Below are 15,150 nucleotides of genomic sequence, written 5' to 3'. Positions count from 1 at the left end.
TTATGAGCTCCAGCCCCTATTTGCTCAGCTAATGATGCACCGCCGTGCCTTGCCTCTCAGCGCGGCGGCGAGGGCCGGGCAGCGCTGTAACTGGAAACCGGAGCCTTCACCGTCACCGCGCGGCCACTTTCCATTCACTTCTAGGTGCTTCATTGAGGGCTGGGGAGAAGCGCTCCCGGTGCCTTAGGATTGTTTTACAAAGGAATTGGGAGTACCTTTGCTACCACGAGGAAGAGAGACTTTTCTTTATGGTTTGTTTTTATTTTATTTTATTCTATTTCTCCTCCTCACCGTGAGCTAGGTTTGGAATTAAAACGTTCTGGTAACAGGAGTGGAGCTCATAAACTGATAGAAACCAGATAGAAATCTGTATTACTGGTTCCTTCAATAACTGGGTAAGCATGATTGGAAGTTCTCTTTCTCTGCTGTAATAAATGTGAAATGTGTTTGATATTTGAGTTTCCCTGCCGTTCGCAGATACTTTAAGTAATGTTTTCTGGATTAGCATAGCCTGGATTTGAGGTTTTCCTTTTTATTCCTTTCTTTCTTTTCTTCTGGTGAGTGGTTTTCCTTGTGGGATGTCAGGCTAAGAGTGAGGCTGCAGCAGATGACACCTGCACAGCACTTATGGCAGGGCTGCGTAATACTTTCCAAGGCAAAGCTGTATGCTGGAAGCAACCTCTGTGACAGGAAAGCTTCAGCACTTCAGTAGCGGTTTGCTGGTTTGTTTACAGCTTGAGTAAGGTCTAACAGCAGACATGGACAGAAATGGAGTTGCTTTTTGCTTTTTGTTTGTCCAAAAAGATTATTTAAGAGGACTTGAAAAGATTTGAGGTCTGTGTGTTGTCAGCGCAGGTCATGTGCATGGGACGTGCTGAATATAGTATCATGACTTACTGAGATAAATTCAGAGCTGGGATATAAGCCCAAATAGGCTTCAAACCTGCGATGAGTTTGTGCTCAGTTACTAGATGTGTAAATCTCTGAAATGTACCTTACTGCCATTAGGTTACTGACATGTCAGACACCCTGAGATACCTCTGTGGCACTGTATGCATTTATTATTTATGTGTCTAACAGCTGGGTAGGAACCATGCTGCTTACAGCCTCGATCTTACATTTGCCTGTCACTTCTGTGTGAACAGTGAAGATGTGTGATTTGAGCAATGAAATGTAGTAATGTTTCAGTCCTGTAGCTGATTGCGCTGGAGTTGGCAGGAGGCATGAGAGTGGGAAGGAAAGAGTGCTGAAAGGTTTATTTTTTTATTAGTATTATTTCTTACAGTATCATTTAAGAGAAGACAGAAAGTCATATGCTTGTTCCTCTGACTTTTCATCTCTATTGCAAAGAAAGCAAAGTGCTACTACTGTAAAATACTAATCCCACTGCATCTCTTAAATCACATGTTTAGTGTGATTGGCTGTTTGTTTTGGCCTGACAAAGCAATCTTATCAGGATTTAATGGCCTCTCTCTCTATTAGAAGAGGGCTAAGTTAAAGGATATCCCATGAGCTGGTTGCAAGGTTTTGAATTTAAAGCCCACAAAGCAGCATTAATGTTGGAGTTCATGCAGCTTGTTTAAGAATTATTCTTGGCAAAAGTCTTCAGCTATCATTTTATTAGTTAACAGACCTTTAGAAATAATTTGGAAGTGGGCCATGATGAATATGTTTCTTCTGTAGACCAGATCTGTATCTGGAAAATTTCTGACACCAGCGTTTGTGTCAATTAGCAGAGTGGTAGCATTACTTGGTCTGAATGCATGTCTCAGTACTCTAGAGCTAACTGGGCAGGGCAGGGTACAGTATGGGCTACAGAGTTGTTCTCTCCTGTATGCTCTCTTCATTCCACACCAACTTACTGTGAAAGTCTAATGCAGAGAGAAGCCTTTAAAAATGAATTACAATGCATGGATAGGGAATGACAGAGCTGGTAATTGAGATGGAGCTTTTACCTCTTAGTGATGTGGATCCAGCCTGAACTGGTGCTGACCTAAAGTCGTTCCTGTCTGACAGATGGTTCCTGCCATGATGGGATGGTTACAGCCAGTTCTTTTAGAAAAGGTTTGAATCACAGAAGAGACTCAGTGAACAAAGATGTAGAAATATTGTCTTCCACTGGAGGGACTGCAGTGCTAGAGCTGAGGTAAAGAAGTGTAAAGTGGTTGCACAGGCAGCAACACTCTTCATTAAAGAAATATGTAGACTTCAAAGGTATCTTCTGGCCTTTGGAGTTGTGCTTTTCAAGGTGGTGCCATTTGCTATAGAACTAAATATATCACCTGATCAGCCAGTAGATAGTGTCCAGTAGAAAGGCTGTTAATGCAAAATAAATAAATAAATAAAAAATAAAAAAACTTATATGTAATATATATATTTATAATATAATACACATAATATAATATTATATATACATATAAAGACCAGGCTGAGCTGAAGAAAATCATGGACATCATGATCAAAGTTCTCAGAAGTAAAATAAAATCTGAACATCACAATTTTTGGAGAGATGCAGTTTAGGAACATCATAGATACATAGTATTCAGTTACTAATATTTGGGTTGTATGGGTTTAGTCCAAAGTCAACTGGAATTGGTAGGAAAGTGACACTGATTCCAGTGAGCTATGCCCATTGCGAGTCTTCCTGACCTGTGAAATGGTTGCAGATTTGTTTTGGAATGTTTTCTTTTCTCTGAAGAGCTCGGTATTCTCAACAGCTTCCCCCTATAAAATGAATGTAGATTCAGCAGATGTATAGGAGGAGTAGCCCAAGTATCAAGTGTTTACACACTGTCCAACTCAGGGCAATTTTAGTGCTCTGTAAAGGTCTAAGAGAGAAACTAGGTGTCCCAAAAGGAGCTAGACCAAAAAGCAAATGTTGATTAATAGTTTAAAGCATGTTGAAATACTTTTGGTTTCAGTGCTTTTGAGATTAGTGACGTACACATTCAGGATTTCATCTTAGAAGAGGGTATAGAGGGCTATTAGAGCACTCAACTCAAACTCAAAACTCATTTCCAAATGCCTTTGATTTCAAATGTTTAAAAAAAAAAAAAAAAAAATCAAATATGATGTTAACTAAGGCAAGAGGTCTAAAAATATCAGCCAGCTTTTTATTCATGAAACTTTATCTCCTGTCCTTGCTTTGCTCTGCCTTGACATTTGGTATAATTATTTTTCCAGCAGGTGGAATTGTCTTTATTTAAATAATCTGAATCTAATGCTGTAGTCTTCTGTAGCCAAAACTAGGGCTCTGCAGGTTCGTTCTAAAAGCAGAGAGCTCTTATTGTGCCAGCACAGAGCACAGCTGGAGAATACCATTTTCAGATCTATAAAGAAAAAACAGAAGTGCTCTGCCTCCTTCATGTTATCGTATATTATGGCATCAGATGGGAGAGCATTTTAGCACAGATTGTTCTTTAGTGCTGTCTGTGCTCCACAAAACTATGTAACAACATGTAATGCCAGTTTTCTTTCTTTCAGGTTTCATTTCTTGGATATTAAGTTGCAAATCTGAAGAGATGGCATTTCTTGTACTGCACGTGGTGATTGGGATATTTATTTACTTTAGCAGTGTAAAAGGATCTTCCCAGCCTCAAGCAAGGGTGTTTTTAACATTCAATGGTAAGAAAAAAGAAAAACATTCTTATGTTGTGATTGAACATTTTCATCTTCACCTTCAATTAAATAACGAAGTAGTAATTGTGTATTTAGTCTGTGCCCACAATTAGCTATTTTTGGTTTGTGTTGCTGAGGTACTTGTCAATCTAAATTTGATTCTCTCCTGAAGTTCATTGCTCCTTATGCATATATCCCTTTTCTTTATTTGAAATAATAATCCCTTTCCTTTATTAGAAGTTATTATGTCTTAGGAACAACTAAAGATTTTATTTCTTATCTTTTTTTCTTTTCTTTTCTTTTTTTTTTTTTTTTTTTTTTAATAGAAAATGTATGTGAGCTACATGACATGTAATAGAAATCATTAAAAAGTTTAGTTACTTTCACTTGGTACCCAGCTGAACATGTTTAAACTCTGAAAATGAAGCTGCTTGAAGGTCGACCAAGATAGCATCACAATTCTTGGAGAGATGCAGTTTATGAGCATCATAGATACATAGTTTTCAGTTACTAATATTTGGGTTTTATGGGTTTAGTCCAAAGTCAACTGGAATTGGTAGGAAAGTGACAGTCTTTGGCAACACAGAGATTTTTGTGCACTTGATAAAATACGTTGGATGTACTTAGATTTCAAATCATGGAATTCTGCATTCTGTACACAAGTAATTGGAATAATTGAGAAATGTGTATTTACTTCTGAAGTGATGAGCAGCACATTATTAATCCGATTACTTTAATAATACTTTAATAGCAAGGTAGCTTATTCTTCTAGCATTAAGCCCACCCTTAAATGCTGATTTTAGCCATGGCGTGGTACTTAGCCACCACTCAAGAATGTGTGTGTCCTTTGGGCTTCTGTTAAATTTGAGCAGAATTTTGCTTTCTTCAACCCTTTCCATGTTCTGGGATTGTCTCTGAGGCATGTCTCTGATGGCTCAATGCTTCCTGCACTGGTAGGTTCTACTAGGATGATCTGTATGGTTTGTGAGCATGAGGCTGTCCTGCAGCTGCCATGCCTTGCCATGGGTATAGTCTGCATGCTCTGATCAATCTTTGAAGTACCATTTTGACAATTGCTGTAGTTAGGAAGTAATTCAAATTGCTATTCACAGCAATGGTTATAACTATGTACTCTTGGGTCAGAGAGGTATTGGAATGAGGCCTGCCAAGTTGGACCTTTTGCAAACTAGAATGCCTTACGGTTGTTCAGTCTATGTAAGTGTAGGGTTCTATGTGTTTGAGCTCAGTAGGTGCTTATAGGCACGGTTCCAGTAAAAACAGTGGTAAAACTGATGTTCCAAGAGGGTGCTGCCAAATGAAGAAGCAGGTGGGAATTTCCTTTCCTTGTGAAAGTAATGGTGATTAAATGTAAATGATACTGATTCTACACAAATCAATCCAGAAGCAAATTTGGACACAATTATGTGCTGCACTTGCAGGCCTGTCACAGTTATATGAAGTAGGCTGGTTCAGAGTTGCATATTCTGTCCACAGTAGCCTTGACAATAATCCAGGTTTCTCCTGATCTCCTGTTGGAGGTAGGAAGCACTCAGGTTTTTCCCATTTAGTCCTGTGAAAGAATTGTAATGAGGGGAAAGTGGGTTTAGCCTGGACTTAGAGAGATTGGTGTTTCATCCTGAAACACAGTGCTACCTGTAGTAGAGGGGAGGAAGAAAAGGTTAGGGATTCAAAAAAAAAATAATGACCAGGTAAACTGAAACCTGAGTTTGAAAGGAGGTTGTTTGTTCTTCCTCTGAAAGGAGCTGTGTGAGTTCTGTGTCACAGAGAGGTGCATTGATTACAGATTAATCCTACAGTATCTCATACACAAGTTGCGTGGTTTGTTCCATGGCCTTGTTTTTTAAGGCAGTGCTTTGCATGAGTAGAACTGAGAATCTTTTTCAGTGAAAGTAGAAAGTATTAACTAAACATAGTGATACTTTCTGATTTTCTTTAAATGGACATTTAAATTTCCCTAATACTTATATCAGAATTCAGACTTTTTCCTAAAGTGTGTGTGTGTGTATATGTATATAGTGTGTGTATATGTGTGTGTATGTATGTATATATATATATATATATATATATATATATATAATCTTCTATTTTTTAAAATGGGTCTGTTAAAGACGTAGAAGAAATTACACAATTTCACAAATACAGAATTTTATAATATGTCAAGTAATGTCTGAAATATAAGACTGATCTTTTCATGCAGGATGAAAACAGTGAGTTCATTTTTAAACCTGATTTCCAGATGGTAAAGAAGAAAATTTTTTATGTGAAATGAGAGTTTGCAGGTTCTTGTGTACAACAAGATAATGGTCCTACCAGTAGTACTAGCTGCTGTTCTATAAATCTTTATTTACAGAGATAGTAAAATAAGACGAAAAAGGTAAAATGTATTGTTTCCTCTAAATGTGATAACATAATTTTTCTGTATAAGCTGTTTCCTAGTTTATTTTTTCTAAATCACATAGAAATATCAAGTTATTGGCTGTCTCCATGTCCTGAGAAGTTGTCAGGTTTTTATGGAGAATTGTCACTCTTGTAAAGTGCATCATTTGGAAATAGAACTATAATTAGGGCTCCTTATGTTTTAAATGACATTAGACAATAAAGACAAGTCATTCAAGCTTAAGATACTTACATGATATTTTTCAAGTTCTGAATTGGATTTGGCTTGGTGTCAGTAATTACGATGCATATGTTTTGGAGATAGAATGTGTACAGGAGGAGAAAATGAGTGACGCTTTTCAAAGCTAACCTGCTCCTTCAGGATCAAGTCAATTGAGCTTATTCACATCATGGCATTTCTCATGGGAAAATCCAGCAAGCATCTTGACCTATTCTGTTGTTCATCAAGAAAGATAAAAATGTGAATCGTTTGAATCATGGACTGTTTTTCTCTTTACCATCTATTTCATTAAGAATCAACTGTAATTAAAAAGTAAGCCTGGGTAATACCTCAAGAGCCTGATAATAGGGATTTTGCAATTAACTTCAATGGGTGAAGGACTGCAACCCTAATTTCTATTTTTGAAATCAAAAGCATGGCCTCTTGTCTAATTAAAATGTAGTTCATGACTTAGCTGAGGTCGTTAAATGTGAGTCTGACATGAGTGTGTTACTTATTGCTGTCTGCACTCTGAATGTCTTGAAAATTCCTGTGTCATGCAGAGCTCCCAGGCCTGATTTCTGTTTGCACCTTGCATAGCCATTCACTCACATAAAAGAAAACGTCATCCTGGAGCTGAGCTGCATGCTTACCACAGGTATATGCAGTTACATCTAGCACCAGACCTATAGAGAATCGGGTGACGGGGTTCTCAATTTGCTTGGAGTGATTTATCATAACTTAATTGGCCTGTTTAACAGTAATGGCTCAGGTCATCAATTTTGTGCTACATCTGAAGAGCTCCTTCAGCTGAAGAAAGGTGGCTCCAGCTTTTTCTGGTTCTTAAATTGCAAAGATGTGAAGTCTGTGGTGCAGCAGCTGCGATAATATTGGAATTATTTGTTGTGTTACGTTGAGCATGTGGGAGCTGGGGAACCTGGGATAGGGAGGGACTCAACAAATGTCCCTACACCATTCCTCCTCCTCCTACTTCTTCCAGCTTCTTGCCCCGTAATAGAGCTTCCCAATCTGGTTAAATAACCCATCATAATTTTAAAAAACATAGTCTTTCTCCTTATATCAAATGACTTATCTCTTTATGAACTATCAAGCAACATACCTCTATTTCTCCAATTACATATGTTTCTCCTTGTTACTACATGTTTCTGAACAGATAACAGGGAGCTGTATCTCTTAGTCTCTATAGTGGCAAGCCTTTCTCAAGGCTAATGGGAGCATTATCATAATAACAGCAGAGTTATGAGATGCCAGGGTAGTTTCAAACTTTTTTGTTTCAGCTCACATTTACATTTTCAAACTTACTAAAAGCCCAGTGTGAGCTGGATTGTGCTGCTTTAACATCAGGTTCTGAATCTGTCAAAGTATTTCCACTACTTATTTTTGAAAATATATTCAAGCCCATATTTGAACTTTGAATTTATACAGACATAAAATCAAGTGATAATTTCACAGTTTACTGGGAACATTTCATGCATTCCAACCTAAAGTGTCTGGCCAAGCTGATATTTCCCATGCAGATTCTCCCATTGTTTGCCGTGAAAATAAGAGAAGTGGATCAAGGCTAATTTGCAGACTGTTTTGTTTCTCTTTTTGTCTTAAAATTACTAGAACAACGTATAGCACTTTTAAGAAAGTATCAGTCAGCTTCATTAATGACAATTAAAAAGCATAAAATGTCACCAGAGCAACAGCAGCACACATTCAACTGTCAACATATTTTAAAAGATTTAATGCAACCCCTGTGGTTACCCTCAAGGAGAAATAAAGGAACTGAGAACCGTTTTCTTTGAGCTCTTGAGCAACAGCAGTACAACTTGTTTCTAAACAATCCCTCATTGTAATGTTAATGTTACCACAGTTAATAAAAAGTTCATTTATTATTTGGTGGACTTTGTGCTGATGACATTCTAGCAGGCAATGGTTTTTTGCTTAAACAGTTGACTGAATATTTGATGGTGTCTGTGGAATAAAAGCTACTTTCAAAATGAAGTAAAGGAGTTGTTCGTTTCTCTTTTAAAGAGAGGAGAAAAAAAAAAATTGTTTTATTTTTTGATTTTTTTATTTATTTATTTATTTATTTTTTCCCATAACATACCTAGAAATATCTTGACTGTATTTTTAGTGGCTAATATTTAGCAAATTCTGGGTGATATTTTCTCAGAAAGTTGTGGCTTTCACAGCTTAATAGATCTCAAATAATGCTGATTTACAAAGAGCTGAGCACCAAACATGTGAAAATTCAATTCACACTGGAGATCTAGAAATTTAACTTATTGTTGAATATTGTCAACTAAAAATCTTCTCTTTAGCAGTGAGTATTGTTATACTGGGTATAACTGACAACTAAATCTTTGAGTTATGAAAGACAAGTAATTTACAAATTACAGTCTGAAGATAGCTTTTAGGTTTTTGTTTTTTTTCTGTATATAGATTCTTTTACTGTTACAAATCAACAAGAAAGAGTGTGGGAAGAAAATGTATTCTATTGGTACTGTATCCTGTGTTAGATTGTATATGCTGGACTTCAGCTGTGAAAACTCATGTAATAAAGGTGAAATTATAGGCAATATTTGTTTTGTTGATTATAGTCTCTAACAGTACCCTCATAGGACAACATAAATAAGAACATAGTCTTCTAGTAATTAATAATCAGGCCCCAGGTTTAAGGGAAAAGTTTATTAATGTAATCTATTCTTGGATGAACTAGTCATCTAAACTTTGTGAAGTCTGAGAAGACATGACTGTTCCTTGCATGCTAAGTCTAAGAACTTATTTAGTCCCTTTAATCTCTTTCTTTTTCCCAGCTCATTCAATTTGACCTGCATCTGATCCATCACTATTTGACTTCTTAGTGTAGAAAAATCATAACTTTCTTAGCGCATTTTTACAGATTCAGTGCATTATTAGCTGTCTCTACTTTTTGCAGAAGAAATAGCTACCCGGGACAATTCCACTGTCCTCTTGTTACATTTCTTCCTCATGTTTTGTGTCTCAAGCAAATGCTGAAGTCTCCACATAGACTTATTGCCATTATTATACAACGCATCTTTTATGTTTTAAAAAAATGCAATGAGAGGGGAAAATGTCATAGACATTTCTAATAGCCTATCTTTTTTCAGAATTATTATCAGTTATAAGAGCTTCTCTGTGAGCTGTTTCCGCACTGGATGAGTTCACAGTGCTCTTTGATATGTGTTGTTGCATAAGCCTTTTTGTGTATCAGATATAATTAGTGATGTGACTCACAACAATTACTCATTTTATTGAAGTGCATTGACTGAGATGCTGGCATGAATAAATACATAAACCAAGACTTTATCCCGCCACTTGAACTGGCTGTTCCCTCAACATGTGTATTTTGTTCCTTTTGGTACCGCCTTTTCCGTTACACTCCTCAATAAGAAGAGTAGGCACTCTTTCTTGGGGGAAAGGCCTTTGATAATGACAATTTTCCACTTCAGTGTGCAATCTCATCTTACATTCAGATGGTTCTGGCTGCAGCAAGCACTAGGTTAAAGGAAGGTTCTGTGTTTCCCCCTCTTCATCTAATTACAGAGTAGGGGCCTCAGGGATGCACCTGAGGTGTGAAAAATACTTCATTACCTGCAGGAGTCAGAAGTTCTGACACCTCACTGTGTGCAAATAAAGATGTGTCTTTCCTGTAATGAAATGGAAGATAGTGATTAATGAAGGGCTTGCACTGTTAATTCTCCCTCCTTTCCCTTTGTACATCCATCCTTGTTCTTTTCAGAATTGGTACAGTTAGAGTATGAGAAAATGCTTTGCATTTGCATCACGATTTCATTCATCACTGACATGAATTCTTCAGAAAGCAGAAATCCTGCTTGTTAATATGCTGAAGATAAGACTGGAGATAAGGAGTGATAGCTCTGCCTCTGCCATGAAACCACCCTTTTTCTGGTGATAGGACCATCATGCCCTTCCAATAAATCTATTTTTCTCCTTATTCTTGTAAACATATGAGTAACTTTTTCTCCTTTATAAAATAATCTTTTTTTCCTTTTTGTGGGTAAGATTGGTGGAGGTCACGTTTCCTTGCCTTTTGGGAAATAGCTAATATATGGGATATTCCCAACTGCTTCTCTTATACAACAAATTATATACGCAAAAGTGTATTTTATGAATGTTCCTTCACACTTAATACCCCACATTACACTGGATTATTTTCAGAAATACAGTATAAATATTTTAAGACCTTAAAATAATTATATGTTCCAAGACAGCAATAAAAACCAAAAAACAACATTTTGAAAAGCTGTCCAGCTACCATTATGTTTCAACTACAAGAAATTGCAATCCAGAGTATGTCATCATTATTTGAAATAAGTATTCTTCTAACCTCCACCCCTTCTTCATCCAACCAGCTTGACAGAAAAAATCTCTGAAACAGCATTTCAGCACTGCACAGCTCTTGTATACCATCAAATCACCATGAGATGAGAGGTAGCTCTATGAAAATCCTTTGGGGCTAAGGTCTTAATCCTCTCAAAAATAAAATTTGGCCACTTCCTAGAATTTGTAATACTTCCTTGCTCTTCTGAAGTGTGATATAGCGTTTTTAATGATCTCAGTTAGCTTGAGGAAGGAAGAAGGTTTTGTTGTTATTATCATCACTTGGGGGCTGTAAGTAGATACTTCATAAAAACATACCGTTTTTATGAGAAGATTTTACTTTTAGTTCAAATCTCAAGTGCAAATACATTTTTTGGAAATGCAGCATGTAGAAACAGTTTGAAGTGAATACCCAAACTTTTGAACTGTCTGCTTAATCTTGCTTACTACTCTGGGATAAATGATTGCTTCACCTAAATTATCTTTTAGATTATGAATGAGGAGACATCACAGTCACCCTGGGTTGCCAAGTTGCTTAATGGAAAAACAAAACATCTCTTGGCAATTACTTAAAGAAAAAAGAAAAAATGTCGAAAAGAATCTGAAGCCAAATTCTTTAATTAAAGGCATCATTTTCAGCCATTAAAAGGGTCAGATTGGCATAGTGAGATGAAGAAAAAGGAATTATCTTCAGTCACACAGTAAATGTGTGACATATTAAAACTTTCAGCTATCTTCCATATAATGTGAAAAAAATTACTGATCAGCTGTCCTTGTTTCTTAGTTGTTTATTTTTTTCTTTTGCTTCATAATATCATTTCCCTTTACCTTCTAAATAATATCATCAATATATCTAATATCATTTACCTTTACCTTACCTACCTACTAAAAAAATTTATTTGCTTTTAAAAAACTTCAAGTTATGCAGAATAAATCAATTTATGTCAGCAGAGAATCAATTCATTTGGGCACATATTTTTCCTCTTTCAACATCTGGGTAGATCAGGTTATACATCTCAGCCACCTAGCTTAAAGGTGCTGCAGTGTTAGATTTACAGGGACAAAGGAAATCAGTGGGGCAAGTGTATGACTGCAGTTCATTTTCTTTCCTTCTCACATAACAGACCAAGAAGGCAAAGTTTTGAATGACAGCAGAAGATAGATTTCATGGTCTATATGTGCATGATGATTAATAGCACAACAGAAAATAGAGGGAAAAGCAGTGGGATAGATGTATTCATAATCCTGAAGTAGTTTGTCTTTAATTCAAAAAAAGGTATGTGTATTCAAAGCACCACACATACACATCTCAGTGCATGTGATGTTTTCTGGTTTTTATCCCAAACATTCGTGTGAACCTAAAAGTGACAGAAATTCCTTGAAAACAACTATTGATCTCAGAAGAAAACAAGATTGTAATTTCCTTGTCCTCTACTGAGCCCCAGCTATTCAGGAATGAAACATGTTTTCTTTGGAATCACTGGTCACATTTTGACTTTTCTGGGGCATTTCAGAGGCACAGGATAGTTCATAACACATTCAGTTTTCTACTGTTTAGAATTTCCATTTCTAAAATAACCAGCCTGCATACTTGCCATTGCAGTTCGGTGAGACAGTCTCTGTGTTAAAATGTTGAGTGTTCTTACAAGCCACAAGATCACATTAGTACACAAAAACGTAAACACTTAGATCTTCAGAATAACACTTTCCATTTTTTTAATATCAACCAATTAAGATTTTCAAGGAGAGGCCTGGCATTTTTTCAAAAATTTACTTTTTGATGCCTGAAAAGGATTTAGTTGGCATGGAGAACTGATCCTGGGCTCAAACTTTTTGATGGCTTCACTGTGAACACAGCTGGAATTTTTCAAGCTGATTCTGTTAAAAACCCACTTCCTGCCACTGTTGAAAATAATGCACCACCTATTTTTTTCTTCCCTAAAGCAGATAAACCTGCAGCAAAGACAAAAGAGTTTAAAAGGTCTTGTGAGGTATTTTGTTGCATTTTGTGTTAAAGAAAGAAAGGTATGCATGCTTGACAATGAAATATGAAAAGGACTACGTTTGTAAAGTCATTACGTCAGATTTAACATCATCTTTATAGTTTTAGTAAGTTCCTTTTCAATGGGAAGGTCGCCAGTCATTCATTTTTCCTGTAGCAATCTCATTTTCTTTATGGATGCTTGTAAGTGGATACTTCAAAAATAATTTATAAAGGTACATTAGAAGAAGAATCAAATATCAGTGATCTTTATTTCACTGGATGTTTTTCAAACTCTATCCTGAACTTAGGTCCCTAAATGTGTTCTTAAGCTCACACAGGCAGCTGAAAGTCTATTCCTGAAGTGGTAAAACTGCATGAAAACGCAAAAATAATTTGAAACTTTCAGGTGTGGTCAAGTACATCACTGTCTGCACTGGCACTGTTTAGAAAATGAAAGTGGAAAGTTACAAATCTGGCCGCCATGGTTCGGCCCACCAGCCACGGCCAGGAAACAATGGGCTTTTATCTGGTCCCATCTTTTTCTTTGAGAGAGGGAAGCATCTCGCTTGGCACTGTATATTTCTTCAGCAGATGAATCCTTCCTCCTGCTGCAACTACATCACAACGGGCAGTGACTTTATGAAACAACAGTGTGGTGCTATGGAAGGGAAAAGTTGTAAGTCTAGCTGCACTTGTATGTATGTATGTACTCAGCTGGACCAGTTAAAGCTTCTTCTATGTCCACTACAGTAAAAGCAAGCTCTGGGGGAGAGAGGTAGGGACAGGAATTTGGCATCTCCCACAGCAGCTGGGGAGAGCAGACCACCCTGATGCTGGGACTCTGAAAAGAGTTTTATGGAGGAAGGTTGTGCCAGCTGAATCAATACTGGAACAGGTTTCATAGTTGCAGTGGCAGTTTACTTAGTTGTGTCTGTGGGTCTTCTAATTAAATTAAACAATTAATTAAAAAAAATACTTGAGTTGGTTTTGTTTGTAGGTGGAGAAATCTGCCACAGATGATAACTTAAGTGCCATTTACTCCTTCAAAAAATACCAACAAAAAGGTACAGTTCATTCTAGATTCTCAGGATGTCATTACCAAAGCACTCTCCCTTGTAAGAGCACTCCAGATAAATTCAGCAATGCTGTTTAGTGATGAGATTGCTCTCCATTATAAGTTGTTATAGTCATGCTTCTATTGAGTGGTTTTTAATTGGTGTTAGTGTTGGGGCTAGACACTGAATGCTGATTATGAGGGAGCCTGACCTTCTCACAATGTAGATTTCTTCCAGGCCACCAAAGCAAGGAGATGTTCACATGATTTTTCTCAAAGGCTGGCAGTTACAGAAAATAAAATATTGAACTCTGGTGTGTTTAAAATGAGTTGCCAGCAAATATTTTTCTCTATTAACAGATGCACTTGCATACTTGGTTCCTCAATTACCTTGTCCCTATAGAGGTGAACAAATTCTACCTAGTCTTGTCCAAAAGGCAAGAACAGTTTTCACTCAGACTCTGATTGCTTTAAGGTTATTATCTTTCTTCATGGCATTCTTGTGTCTGTTGAAAGCTTCCCTAGGCAGTAAGAGAAAGCTCCCTTTCAAATAAGTCTGGATGTGAGAGAAAGCATCTAACATCTAAGATCAGCAAAACTTGAGATGGCATGTAACATCAATAAACTGCAGCACTCTGAATAAACAAGGTGGCCACTCACTGTTTACTGTTCCCTTTGATTATTTTTCCCGCCTTGTGCCTGTGATAGCCCCAACCTGTTTGCTGAGCAGCTGAAAATGAGCTTTGTCCGAAGTGATTCTTGACTGATAGAGATAGTTCCTATGTGGAAATGTGTGAGAGAGGAATTGCAGGTGTGGGACACTTTTGCTTGCAAGGGTCCTTTTGAGGAAAACGATCTCTCTAGAGACTAAGAGGTTGACATAGCAGTCACCTAGAGCTTAGTGGCCTTAGGGAGAATACTCACAGGCACAAGAAGCTGGGATTAATTTACTCTGCTCAAGCTCACATTGTACAAGATGTATTCAGTCATAACAGCTGCTGCAGAGGTAATCTCCAGCTTCTTTGAAGCTAACTTCAACTATCTAAAGATACTAGCTCTCTCATTTTTGTGTTGGAGAAAATATAAGTATTTATATCTTTAGGCTCAACTAGAAAGCAAAATATTCATTTTCTGTACAGAAGTTGAATATCGTTCTGACCTATTATGTGATTTATGTATTAAATTTTTTATGTAGTCATTTTAATTTGATATGATTTGTGGAGAGATCAGGGACAAACAATTGTTGTCTTTGCAAGCCCCCCTCATAAGAGACACAAAAAATGGAAAAAACCCAGTGAGAGGCCATAGATATGTTACAAGGCTGAAACATGTGATGTGTAGGGAGAGGCTGAGGCAGCTGTGTTAATTGAACCTGGTGAAGAGAAAGCTGAGGGGCATTTTCACTGCTGCCTCCAACTCTCTAATGGGAGACTATGAAGAGGGCAAATACAGGCACTTCTCAGAGATGCACAGTAGCAAGACACAAAGGTCACAAGTTTTAGC

At 37.1% G+C, this 15,150-nt stretch overlaps 1 protein-coding gene across 1 annotated transcript in view; it reads left to right on the top strand.

Annotated features, from left to right (window-relative positions):
- Positions 1-3,521: 3,521 nt before the first annotated feature.
- SEMA3C (semaphorin 3C) overlaps positions 3,522-15,150 on the top strand; it is a gene marked incomplete at both ends in the record, with an annotated part of 115,540 nt that continues 103,911 nt past the window's right edge. The window contains one exon of the mRNA XM_079536309.1: positions 3,522-3,624. Within this exon, the coding sequence (XP_079392435.1) occupies positions 3,522-3,624 (103 nt within the window). The remainder of the gene's footprint in view (positions 3,625-15,150) is intronic.

This window comes from Tetrao urogallus (genome assembly GCF_951394365.1).
Source record: "Tetrao urogallus genome assembly, chromosome: 1".
NCBI classification, from domain to species: Eukaryota; Metazoa; Chordata; class Aves; order Galliformes; family Phasianidae; genus Tetrao; species Tetrao urogallus.
The sequence above is the reverse complement of the archived record's forward strand: the minus strand, read 5'-3'. Positions and strand labels throughout refer to the sequence as shown.